At 42.1% G+C, this 13,616-nt stretch overlaps 1 protein-coding gene across 11 annotated transcripts in view; it reads right to left on the bottom strand.

The window, feature by feature from the left end:
• The window catches only part of ROBO2 (roundabout guidance receptor 2), a 643,837-nt gene that overhangs the window by 22,708 nt on the left and 607,513 nt on the right, over positions 1 to 13,616 (bottom strand). For 10 of the 11 annotated variants that reach the window (XM_073303863.2, XM_073303872.2, XM_073303897.2 and 7 more), the window contains one exon: positions 10,105 to 10,313. In XM_073303863.2, the coding sequence (XP_073159964.1) occupies positions 10,105 to 10,313 (209 nt within the window). Of the gene's footprint in view, positions 1 to 8,537; positions 9,480 to 10,104; positions 10,314 to 13,616 lie in introns of those variants that run through there. The other variant, XM_073303949.2, reaches the window with a different exon arrangement.

The following is a 13,616-nucleotide window of genomic DNA, read 5'->3' as shown; positions in this document are numbered from 1 at the left end:
AAATGCTTCCTATGACCTTAAAGTTCAGCGTCTGCTTAGTTACCTTGCTGAATTGGGACCTATGATTTTAACAATGTAAATAAAACAAAAGGAATAAGTCTAAGTATGTGTTACGGAAGAAAATTAAAACATACTTTCCATTTACATGTAGCATTCCATCTACTTGCATACCAGTCACACAATTTTCTGAAGCAGTTGTTATACAATATATACTATACATGCATACACAAATTAAACATGCACACAGACCAGGTTTACTTAGCAATACCTAGACTTTTGTAATAATAATTTGACAATAATTAGAGTACCCATTTTTCACATGTATTCTTTTTTAAAGCGTTGGAAAGCCCTGGAGACTGAAGTCTCACTTTTAAGTACAGAACAAGTTGTGGCATGGTGAGCAGCAGTGTGCTCCTAAAAACACATGCGCTCACACACCTCTTTCCCTTAATCTGTCATACTTCAACTGTGTTGTGGAAGGACCATCTCTAGGAGTGAAAGGGAAGCTCAATCCTTTTTCTGATTTGATCTTTATTTGCTGAATCTGTCAACGTGGTTGCCAACTACTGATGATGTGTTTGGTATTATGGCTTCCTGTACTTTGATAGCTGAATTGAGATTCGCAGCTCACTTCACATAGATCAGCAAACTGCTATCAAATTGTAGTGAGTTTTTGGTTACCACTGACTTTGGATATAATTGAACTGGGAACTAGGGGTGAAAATTTCCAGACATTACTACCAATCTCCTGAGCTATTCTGGCCAACTGCTTAAACATTTTTTTTCACCACAATCTGTAAAAATAAAAATGTTCCTTTGTTTATCTTACAAACGTGTGGACATTCACAACTAAAGATTGAACCTTGCTTTGTTGTACAAACACCCCTAGGTCATAATTCAGCTGGGTTAATCTAACACACTTAAAGAAAAGGAGTACTTGTGGCACCTTAGAGACTAACCAATTTATTAGAGCATAAGCTTTCGTGAGCTACAGCTCACTTCATCAGATGCATATCGTGGAAACTGCAGCAGACTTTATATATACACAGAGAATATGAAACAATACCTCCTCCCACCCCACTGTCCTGCTGGTAATAGCTTATCTAAAGTGATCATCAGGTGGGCCATTTCCAGCACAAATCCAGGTTTTCCTGGGCGCCCCATCATCTCAGGCATTGGCACCCTGACAGCAGGATTGTCTGGCTATGTAGACTCCCTCCTCAGGCCCTACGCTACCAGCACTCCCAGCTACCTTCAAGACACCACTGACTTCCTGAGGAAACTTCAATCCATCGGTGATCTTCCTGATAACACCATCCTGGCCACTATGGATGTAGAAGCCCTCTACACCAACATTCCACACAAAGATGGACTACAAGCCGTCAAGAACACTATCCCCGATAATGTCACGGCTAACCTGGTGGCTGAACTTTGTGACTTTGTCCTTACCCATAACTATTTCACATTTGGGGACAATGTATACCTTCAGATCAGCGGCACTGCTATGGGTACCCGCATGGCCCCACAGTATGCCAACATTTTTATGGCTGATTTAGAACAACGCTTCCTCAGCTCTCGTCCCCTAAAGCCCCTACTCTACTTGCGCTATATTGATGACATCTTCATCATCTGGACCCATGGAAAAGAAGCCCTTGAGGAATTCCACCATGATTTCAACAATTTCCATCCCACCACCAACCTCAGCCTGGTCCAGTCCACACAAGAGATCCACTTCCTGGACACTACAGTGCTAATAAACAATGGTCACATAAACACCACCCTATACCGGAAACCTAGTGACCGCTATTCCTACCTGCATGCCTCCAGCTTTCACCCTGACCACACCACACGATCCATCGTCTACAGCCAAGCTCTGCGATACAACTGCATTTGCTCCAACCCCTCAGACAGAGACAAACACCTACAAGATCTCTGTCAAGATCTCCTAACAAACACCTACAAGACAAACACCTACAAGATCTCTGTCATTCCTACCTGCATGCCTCCAGCTTTCACCCTGACCACACCACACGATCCATCGTCTACAGCCAAGCTCTGCGATACAACCGCATTTGCTCCAACCCCTCAGACAGAGACAAACACCTACAAGATCTCTGTCAAGCTTTCTTACAACTACAATACCCACCTGCAGAAGTAAAGAAACAGATTGATAGAGCCAGAAGAGTTCCCAGAAGTTACCTACTACAGGACAGGCCTAACAAAGAAAATAACAGAACGCCACTAGCCGTCACCTTCAGCCCCCAACTAAAACCCCTCCAACGCATTATTAAGGATCTACAACCTATCCTAAAGGATGACCCAACACTCTCACAAATCTTGGGAGACAGGCCAGTCCTTGCCTACAGACAGCCCCGCAACCTGAAGCAAATACTCACCAACAACCACATACCACACAACAGAACCACTAACCCAGGAACTTATCCTTGCAACAAAGCCCGTTGCCAATTGTGCCCACATATCTATTCAGGGGACACCATCACAGGGCCTAATAACATCAGCCACACTATCAGAGGCTCGTTCACCTGCACATCCACCAATGTGCTATATGCCATCATGTGCCAGCAACGCCCCTCTGCCATGTACATTGGTCAAACTGGACAGTCTCTACGTAAAAGAATAAATGGACACAAATCAGATGTCAAGAATTATAACATTCATAAACCAGTTGGAGAACACTTCAATCTCTCTGGTCACGCAATCACAGACATGAAGGTCGCTATCTTAAAACAAAAAAACTTCAAATCCAGACTCCAGCGAGAAACTGCTGAATTGGAATTCATTTGCAAATTGGATACTATTAATTTAGGCTTAAATAGAGACTGGGAGTGGCTAAGTCATTATGCAAGGTAGCCTGTTTCCTCTTGTGTTTTCCTACCCCCCCCCCCCAGATGTTCTGGTTTAACTTGGATTTAAACTTGAAGAGTGGTCAGTTTGGATGAGCTATTACCAGCAGGAGAGTGAGTTTGTGTGTGTATGGGGGTGGGGGGGATGTGAGAAAACCTGGATTTGTGCAGGAAATAGCCCAACTTGATTGTCATGCACATTGTGTAAAGAGTTGTCACTTTGGATGGGCTATCACCAGCAGGAGAGTGAATTTGTGTGGGGGGGTGGAGGGTGAGAAAACCTGGATTTGTGCTGGAAATGGCCCACCTGATGATCACTTTAGATAAGCTATTACCAGCAGGACAGTGGGGTGGGAGGAGGTATTGTTTCATATTCTCTGTGTATATATAAAGTCTGCTGCAGTTTCCATGATATGCATCTGATGAAGTGAGCTGTAGCTCACGAAAGCTTATGCTCTAATAAATTGGTTAGTCTCTAAGGTGCCACAAGTACTCCTTTTCTTTTTGCGAATACAGACTAACACGGCTGTTACTCTGAAACCTAACACACTTAGTAAATGATGACTGCTTTTTAATGGTGCCCACTGGCACTGTTTTCCAAACCAGATAAACAATTGTTATCTGCATAAAGGTAGAATAAAAGGTACTGGTGTCCCTCTCAGATCAACTGTGTATTTTCCAAACAGGCTTTTAGTAGGTTTACCTCCTTTACATACAGCAACTTACTCTGTGTTGTCGAAGAGTACATTGGAGTTTTTACGTTTTCTGTCAACTGCAAATTTTACTCTTGCAGACACCAGCAGTAAATGCATTATGCAAAACAAAATCAACTATCTGAAAAGTTGAACTCTGTTTTCTTGCTCCATAAAACATATTTGGATGCTAAGGCACGCAGGAAGTTGTTTTGCTCCTACAGAAAGGTTAGGAGGATAGAATTGCTAGTAGATTGCTTGCTACTGATTTTATTATTTCCTGACATTTTACAGGCAATGAAAAAGCTACTTCTTTGTGCAAACTGAATCCTTCAGTACATCTCTTGTACTGTTTTTAAGTTTACCCTGCATGTGAAACACAACCAACCTCTCTTTTCAGAGAAAGCTGCCCGTTGGTCCAGATACCTTCGAAACAAGCTCTTAGCTATTGATTAGTACTAGTCCAGGTGTATTGATTTAAGGTTTGATCCTTCAAGGTGCTGAGTACTCTGGCCCCCACGTGGCAAAGCACTTAGATCTAGCTTTACAAAGGCATTTAGGTGTCTAAAGATGCAGATAGGTGCCTTTTGGGATTTTCCAAAGGGCCCAAGTGCCAAATTCCCAATGGCCCTTTTGAAAATTCGGCTAGGCACCTATTTACATATTTTAGTGCCTAAATACCTTTAAAAACTGGCCCTTATGCACTGATCTAGCAAAGAATCTCTATTCAGTAAAGCACTTATAAGCACACACTTAACGTTAAGAATTGAAGCCAACAAAACTTAAGTATGTGCTTAAGTGCTTCCCCAAATGAGCACCTTAAGCGCATGCTTATATTTAAACATGGGGATTAGCCCCATGATTCATGTTAAGCTCAGGCTTAAGTACTTTGCTTGATCAGGGCCAGAGCGACCAGTGCTTTTGCAGGATCCAATTCTCTGAGCCTGATTCTGCTTCCACTGAAGTGAATGGCAAAACTCTCATTGCCTACAGTGTGCAGGAACAGCCCTTTACACTCCTAGGAGCACATCCAGCCTTTTATATTTATTTATTAATACAAAACATGATCATCGACTTTAGTAGGGAATCATGTAACAGTGGGAGGCTATGGCTATGCTGGATAACAGAGAATCATGGGAAGTGCTGAATAGTGAATAAAAAAGTGCTACATCTATCTATAAATTTATCTATCTATAAACCCACTCTGAAAATAAGACCTTGACATATCCTGTATATTATACAACAGTGATCCCCCTCCCCCACCCAATATTGAAATTTATAAGTATGAAATGAAATCTGTAGGTTCTTAAAATTGTCTCTTCTGGCCAGGAATCTTTAACAAAAGAATAGAAGCCATTCATATAAGTTTGACATTTTATAGGTCCACACATAATCAAGGCGTCTATAAACATTTAATGAAAAATGAATTTATGCCACTTAGCCAAATTTATTTGTGTTTCTACTTTCAGTCTGTCTAGGTGTTTTGGTTTCCATATTGCTGAAAGGCCCAACATTTTTTCAAATTTATTGAAGCTGTTAGAGAAGAAATGCACATCGCACATTAAGTAGTTGCTCAAATGTTGCCCAGCAGTAAAATACTGTGATAAAGTGGCATCTTGCTGTGTCTCTACTACATCTTCAGCACTAAAATTAATTTATGATCAGTCATCAATTCATTTACATGTCATTTTATGCTAAATCCATCCTTGCTGATGAATGCCTATCCCCAGATCCATTAAGCTAGGATAAAGCCTGTGCTTTATAGTATGACCCTGCTAATTGTAGTATTACCATTTTTATGAGGTACAAAAACTAGCAGTTCCCTATTTTCTAAGCACATATTTAATCCATGAACCACATTCGTCCTATTAAATGCAATCTGCCTAACTGCCTGTAAAATAAAATCTTTTGCAATATGTATCCCTGAGTAAATCAATACCAATATTGACCTCTGCCTTGGTAAAATATTGGTTAAGTAACGGATGTTGTGTAATTTTCTAGAGTTATGACATTTGTGCTCAGACACATTGAATAAACAGCTTTTACCACATAGCTGACAAGCCGAGTAATTTTTTTTTAAAAAAAAAAGTAGGTTGAACATATGCAAAAGAAGATTGTTTTTTTTCTCCGTGCTTTGCTTCTTGTTGGCATATTTATTAGAATTTTAGATTATTTCATTTTTGTTACCCATGTGCAAGAATAACTGTGTACTGTTTTCAGTCATAAGAACATAAGAATGGCCCTACTGGGTCAGACCAATGGTCCATCTAGCCCAGTATCCTGTCTCTGACAGTGGCCAGTGCCAGATGCTTCAAAGGAAATGTAGAGAACAGGGCAGCCATCAAGCGATCCATTCCCCCGTCATCCAGTTCCAGATCTGGCAGTCAAAGGCTAAAGGACACCCAGAGCATGGGTCTTGGCTAATAGCCATTGATGGATGTATCCTGTTTCACTTGAGCAAACTATGGGTTTGATTAAACTCCTGTTGGACTTAACAGGGTTGCATCTACAGTAAACTCTCTTCTCCTCAGCTTCCACATAAGTACAGAGGCACTAGTGGGGGTAATGGCATGAACCATTATGTAGAAGGGTCACTGGAGCAGGTCTATCACAGATGACAAAGGCTGAAAGTTCTTAAAATGTCTGTACCTTATTTGTAACTAGAGTGCTCACTGTTTTTACACTGCTGGTGGCAAGGCTATGAAATTTTAAGGGGTGGGAGGGGAGGTGAAAGGGGGCTGGTCAAGGCCTAAGAGTTTTTCAGTTGACTTCAATGAAAAGTGGATCAAATCCCATACAGTAATATTCGACAATTAAGTCCCTATAACGAATAAAGCAGAACAAGAAGAATTCTGGTCAAAATTATGGCACAAAATTGCATCATGAATACAAACATTACATTTAATCTGTCCCCCAAATTTCCCATTACCAATATTTCAACAAACCTGTTAAAAGAAAAGGAGACATAAATGATCAATTAACTGAAAGATAAGAAAGCATGAGTTCTATATCAGCTCAATGTTTTTATGAGAACCAACAACTTAATTGTCTAATAAACTATGGATGATTTAGATGCTGGGAAAAACATCATAGTGTTAAAATAAGTCCTTCTTTCCATTTACTATTACTCAGAATTTTTCTGGAAACAAATTAATGCTTCAGCTTTTAGATTTATAAAATCATTACTCAAAAGTTTAAATAGAATTTTCCCAGCTTGAGTTTCCTTTATAGTACCTAGAGACCATTAGGATGTGTTTACTGTGAACTCCTCTTCCCCCCTCCCTTTTTTTTTAATACATGTCAACATTTGGCCTCTCACTCACAAACAGAAAAAGCTTAAAAGCATAGAGGAAAATCTCTGTCTGCATCCTCCATTAGCACTAACTAAATCAAGAGGGGCTGGGAAACAAAGACGTTTTGACAATGAGAGGACCCTACTATAATTTCTAAATCTAACATTTCCTAATTCAGTTGACATATGATCCTACTGACCCTAATAAAATAGCCTTTAGAAAAAAATCCTGATGGTGACTTTCCATTTGGGGCCCCAACCTCAAATTTTTGGAATTGTATTGGATTTTCCATCTATCAAATTTTATGGTTTGATCAAAGTAATTCATCCACTTTCAGATAAAAAGATCCACTTCCACTAATAGACCACTCAGAATGCACCAAAATCTGACAGCATCTCCATCAGCTCTGCTTAATCATGGTCTTAGATGTTATTCAGACTTTTCTAGCAACTTCTATTTTCTAACTGCCATAATGGGAGACTTCCTGGAGAAACACCGGCAATAAATTCCATCACTTAAACACGCCTTATGTCAGATGCATTTGGAAGTGTGAGTTCTGTTTCCACTGAACCAGTCTGCATAGCACCAAAATTTCCCCCTTAGTGGGTGCTGGATGTAAAACTTATTGGCAGCCTCAGCAGAAAGCACAAGGCTTGTCTCCGCTATGAAGACCAAACTATCCTCTCACTACTAGAGATGATATCTCCAGGTCAGTGCTGAGGAAGGCTGACCTCAGGGCACTGCTTCTATCTGCATTGTCTCTCTGTTCTGAGGCCTTCAGTATCTGGGGATGTGAGCCAATATTTTTCCATAAGTACTAACCTCACAGAAACACCTTTTTAAAAAAATAAATGTTGGCTTCTGAGTTCTTAGGGACCAGGTACTATATTTTTGCTCAATTTTCTAAAATATTCAATACCTTTAGAGAAATGAAACAACGTTATAAAAGCCTCAGGAAATTGCTGTTCTAACATATCTGAAGCCCTACACAAAGAATGAGCTTGTATTTTAATGTGGGAAGAGGGGTGAGACCACTCATTAGTTATTTTGTTTGCAGGATGTGGGGAGACCTCAGGAATGCCTAACATATCAAAGATAAGCAAATTAGGCAATTTGAGAAACCTTTGAAACAATGGGATCTACTTGTGTTTTACATACCCTGCTTATTGCTGAAATATCAAGCCTATGGGGTTAATAGGATCACAGAAATATCAAAATATTATCCTTTGAAACATTCCCCACAAATATAATATGCACTCCCTCATGTCAAAGTTATACTATTGCTAAGAAACTCAAATCCAAGAGAGAAAATGAAGGCTTTGATCGTACTTCCCCCATACAGTCATTGAAGAAGGCAGAAGACAATTTGTTATCTAGATGCCTGAGATTTTGTAGGTCATTTCTACTAAACATATGTATTATTTACAAGTTATGAGGTAAAGCACAACTTCTTCCTGCAACATACAGCTTCACAGACTGAGATTTTTAACACACTGATAATTAAGCAGTATTTCTATCTAGGAAAGCAGGTTTGATTTTTATTCATAAAAGCATCAATTGTAAGGAACCCAGAAGTATGTTAACTGCAGCAGAAATGCAGCTGTCTTTATTTCTTTCACATAAGGTAAAGTAGGATACTAATAACAGTTGAAAATGTACATGAGTGAAATGCTCATTTTCTGATATACAGATATACTAATATTGACATATTAATAAACACTGAAGGGACAATATATAGTAAGCTGATTTTTTTTATTTAGTCCTGTATTACCACTGTGAAACCTTTGCTGCATTCCTAATGGAAAGGCTTCAGAGCCATTAGTGAGATATGTAAAAATATGCAGAATTATAGCCTGAAGGAGATTATGCTAGAAATTCAGGCAAAGTAGCTTACCATATTCGTGCACTAATAAGTCAGCCTTCTGAATTAAAAGATTTAAACTATAACTCTACAGCTTTCAGTTGGATCTGGATTTCAAATCACAACACTAGAGCTACAGTTCTTAAATCGTAATTAGCTTGGCAAGCAGTCTGGCCCCAGGGAAAGGGAAAAACCAGAAAGTGGGATAGAAGAGTACACTGTTTAATTCAACAAGGGAAGAAGAGGAAAATGATAGGTACTGATGCTTCATCACTGTCACAGTACTGCCTCCATCACTGGGAACTGCAATGTGTTTTCAGAGCTGCAATGTTTAGATAAGGGAGTAAAATTCTTAGAACTTGTAAGGCACAGAGAGGTGAGATAAAATTAAGTGGTGCTACATTAATATGTCCCCAGTGAGCAAGTGTACTGTGCAGGTATAGCTAGAAATTAGTGTTTTCACATAAAGATCAATGACTGAAGAGACAAACAGTATTTTTTTTAACGAGCTATATAAGACCATGCACATTTGAGTCATCAATAGACTCAAATACATCAATGGATGTAGTACATTATGTACAGATCCAACTTCAGTTCAAAGGAGAGTTTATTGATGCCTCAGAAAGGGTTCATAATGTTCATGTTAAAACAGCTTCTTCTCAGAAAACTCCCTGTCTTTCTTTGACAGCAATTTTACTAATTCAGATTCGGTGGAATAGTTTAGCATGCATTTTCAGGCCCCTCTTTGTTGATTGCAGTTGTAACTTTTCTGCGCATCCAAGGAATAAGAAACAGTGAAGCAAAAGGTGACAGAATAATTAAATATCTTCACTGAAATGGAACACTTATTAAACACAGCAATATGAAGTGGGTATAAAATATATGTTTCACCTACATATACATTTTCTTCAGTCTACAAATAAATGTTGTGCTGATCTAGCCAAGCTTATTTTGAAAAGTCTTTTAACCTTCCTGTGTTCATCAGTGCATGCTTTTACACAGCCAAATATCTAGAAACATTTTAAGATAACATTAACTTTTTATGCTGCTCCCAATATACAAAATACAGTATATCGTTTCAAAGTTAAGGGCTTCCCCCCTCTTTTTATGTAACAGACTTGCTTCCCCAATGACTGAACTTTTCATGAAAGACAGGATATAATTGAGTTTTCTTTCATGTCTTTAAAGCTTTTTAAAATTCATGAATTTTCTTATCATTTTGCAGCAAAGCAAAAGTATTTTCAAATCCTTCTTTAACTTTAGTGTTTAATATTAACATATTTTAAATGTCACAGAAATAGAATGGAATAAATTTTTGCTTAAAAGGTATTTGATTTATGATGTATTTTAATATTACAAATAGGTTGGTTTCACTGTTAAATGTGTTCAGTTACCTGTCACAGAGCTGTCTAGATTGTCCATACTGGATCCTGGAGTATGCTCTAGACCTCTTAGTGGCCTAGTGATTTCTATAGCTTCCTCTTCAATGTCATCCTCATCATCATCTGGAATGTCTGTTTCCAAATCTGAAATAAGGGTTCCAGCTACATATCCAAGTGGTGGAACTGGGGCCAGAGGAGGTTGAGTATTGCTTTGGATGTGCCTATACAAACAGACAAACAGAAATGTTGTTGGGTTGAGTGGAAGACATTGGTGTGCTGGGCCAATGAGAAAAGAGACAAATCTTCCAGTATACCCTGAAGGTATTTGCAAAGCTGTTTGTAAGGGTATGTCTACACTACGGAATAAGTTCGAATTTATAGAAGTCGGTTTTTTAGAAATCGGTTTTATATATTCGAGTGTGTGTGTCCCCACAGAAAATGCTCTAAGTGCATTAAGTGCATTAACTCGGCGGAGCGCTTCCACAGTACCGAGGCTAGAGTCGACTTCTGGAGCGTTGCACTGTGGGTAGCTATCCCACAATTCCCGCAGTCTTCGCTGCCCATTGGAATTCTGGGTTGAGATCCCAATGCCTGATGGGGCTAAAACATTGTCGCGGGTGGTTCTGGGTACATATCGTCAGGCCCCCGTTCCCTCCCTCCCTCCGTGAAAGCAAGGGCAGACAATCGTTTCGCGTCTTTTTTCCTGAGTTACCTGTGCAGACGCCATACCACGGCAAGCATGGAGCCCGCTCAGATAACCGTCACCCTATGTCTCCTGGGTGCTGGCAGACGCGTTACGGCATTCCTACACAGTAGCAGCAACCCCTTGCTTTGTGGTAGCAGATGGTACAGTACGACTGGTAGCCGTCATCGTCATGTCCGAGGTGCTCCTGGCCACGTCGGCTGGGAGCGCCTGGGCAGACATGGGCGCAGGGACTAAATTTGGAGTGACTTGACCAGGTCATTCTCTTTAGTCCTGCAGTCAGTCCTATTGAACCGCCTTATGGTGAGAGGGCAGGCGATATGGACTGCTAGCAGTCGTACTGTACCATCTTCTGCAGAGCAGCCATGAGATGTGGATGGCATGCAGTCCTTCTGCACCGTCTGCTGCCAGCCAAAGATGTAAAAGATAGATGGATTGGATCAAAACAAGAAATAGACCAGATTTGTTTTGTACTCATTTGCTTCCCCCCATCCCCTGTCTAGGGGACTCATTCTTCTAGGTCACACTGCAGTCACTCACAGAGAAGGTGCAGCGAGGTAAATCTAGCCATGTATCAATCAGAGGCCAGGCTAACCTTCTTGTTCCAATAAGAACGATAACTTAGGTGCACCATTTCTTATTGGAACCCTCCGTGAAGTCCTGCCTGAAATACTCCTTGATGTAAAGACACCCCCTTTGTTGATTTTAGCTCCCTGAAGCCAACCCTGTAAGCCATGTCCTCAGTCGCCCCTCCCGGCATCAGAGCAACGGCAAACAATCGGGCATCTGAGAGTGCTGTCCAGAGCAGTCACAATGGAGCACTCTGACGGGGCTAAAACATTGTCACGGGTGGTTCTGGGTACGTATCGTCAGGCCCCCGTTCCCTCCCTCCCTCCGTGAAAGCAAGGGCAGACAATCATTTCGCGCCTTTTTTCCTGAGTTACCTGTGCAGACGCCATACCACGGCAAGCATGGAGCCCGCTCAGGTAACCATCACCCTATGTCTCCTGGGTGCTGGCAGATGTGGTACGGCTTTGCTGCACAGTAGCAGCAACCCATTGCCTTCTGGCAGCAGACAGTGCAATACGACTGGTAGTCCTCCTCGTCGTGTCCGAGGTGCTCCTGGCCACGTCGGCTGGGAGCGCCTGGGCAGACATGGGCGCAGGGACTAAATTTGGAGTGACTTGACCAGGTCATTCTCTTTAGTCCTGCAGTCAGTCCTATTGAACCGTCTTATGGTGAGCGGGCAGGCGATACGGACTGCTAGCAGTCGTACTGTACCATCTTCTGCCAGGCAGGCAAGAAATGAGGATTGCTAGTAGTCGTATTGTACCATCTTCTGCCAGGCAGGCAAGAGATGAGGATGGCTAGCAGTCGTACTGTACCATCTTCTGCCGAGCAGCCATGAGATGTGGATGGCATGCAGTCTTCTGCACCGTCTGCTGCCAGCCAAAGATGTAAAAGATAGATGGAGTGGGTCAAAACAAGAAATAGACCAGATTTGTTTTGTACTCATTTGCTTCCCCCCCTCCCCTGTCTAGGGGACTCATTCCTCTAGGTCACACTGCAGTCACTCACAGAGAAGGTGCAGCGAGGTAAATCTAGCCATGTATCAATCAGAGGCCAGGCTAACCTCCTTGTTCCAATAAGAACGATAACTTAGGTGCACCATTTCTTATTGGAACCCTCCGTGAAGTCCTGCCTGAAATACTCCTTGATGTAAAGACACCCCCTTTGTTGATTTTAGCTCCCTGAAGTCAACCCTGTAAGCCGTGTCGTCAGTTGCCCCTCCCTCCGTCAGAGCAACGGCAGACAATCGTTCCGCGACTTTTTTCTGTGCGGACGCCATACCAAGGCAAGCATGGAGGCCGCTCAGCTCACTTTGGCAATTAGGAGCACATTAAACACCACACGCATTATCCAGCAGTATATGCAGCACCAGAACCTGGCAAAGCGATACCGGGCGAGGAGGCGACGTCAGCGCGGTCACATGAGTGATCAGGATATGGACACAGATTTCTCTGAAAGCATGGGCCCTGCCAATGCATGCATCATGGTGCTAATGGGGCAGGTTCATGCTGTGGAACGCCGATTCTGGGCTCGGGAAACAAGCACAGACTGGTGGGACCGCATAGTGTTGCGGGTCTGGGACAATTCCCAGTGGCTGCGAAACTTTCGCATGCGTAAGGGCACTTCCATGGAACTTTGTGACTTGCTTTCCCCTACCCTGAGGCGCATGAATATCAAGATGAGAGCAGCCCTCACAGTTGAGAAGCGAGTGGCGATAGCCCTGTGGAAGCTTGCAATGCCAGACAGCTACCGGTCAGTTGGGAATCAATTTGGAGTGGGCAAATCTACTGTGGGGGCTGCTGTGATGCAAGTAGCCCACGCAATCAAAGATCTGCTGATATCAAAGGTAGTGACCCTGGGAAATGTGCAGGTCATAGTGGATGGCTTTGCTGCAATGGGATTCCCTAACTGTGGTGGGACTATAGACGGAACCCATATCCCTATCTTGGCACCGGAGCACCAAGCCGCCGAGTACATAAACCGCCAGGGGTACTTTTCGATAGTGCTGCAAGCTCTGGTGGATCACAAGGGACGTTTCACCAACATCAACGTGGGATGGCCAGGAAAGGTGCATGATGCTCGCATCTTCAGGAACTCTGGTCTGTTTCAAAAGCTGCAGGAAGGGACTTTATTCCCAGACCAGAAAATAACTGTTGGGGATGTTGAAATGCCTATATGTATCCTTGGGGACCCAGCCTACCCCTTAATGCCATGGCTCATGAAGCCGTACACAGGCAGCCTGGACAGTAGT

Source organism: Lepidochelys kempii, chromosome 1 (genome assembly GCF_965140285.1).
Source record: "Lepidochelys kempii isolate rLepKem1 chromosome 1, rLepKem1.hap1, whole genome shotgun sequence".
In the NCBI taxonomy this organism is placed as follows: Eukaryota; Metazoa; Chordata; order Testudines; family Cheloniidae; genus Lepidochelys; species Lepidochelys kempii.
This window is presented reverse-complemented; position numbering and strand designations above follow the sequence as displayed.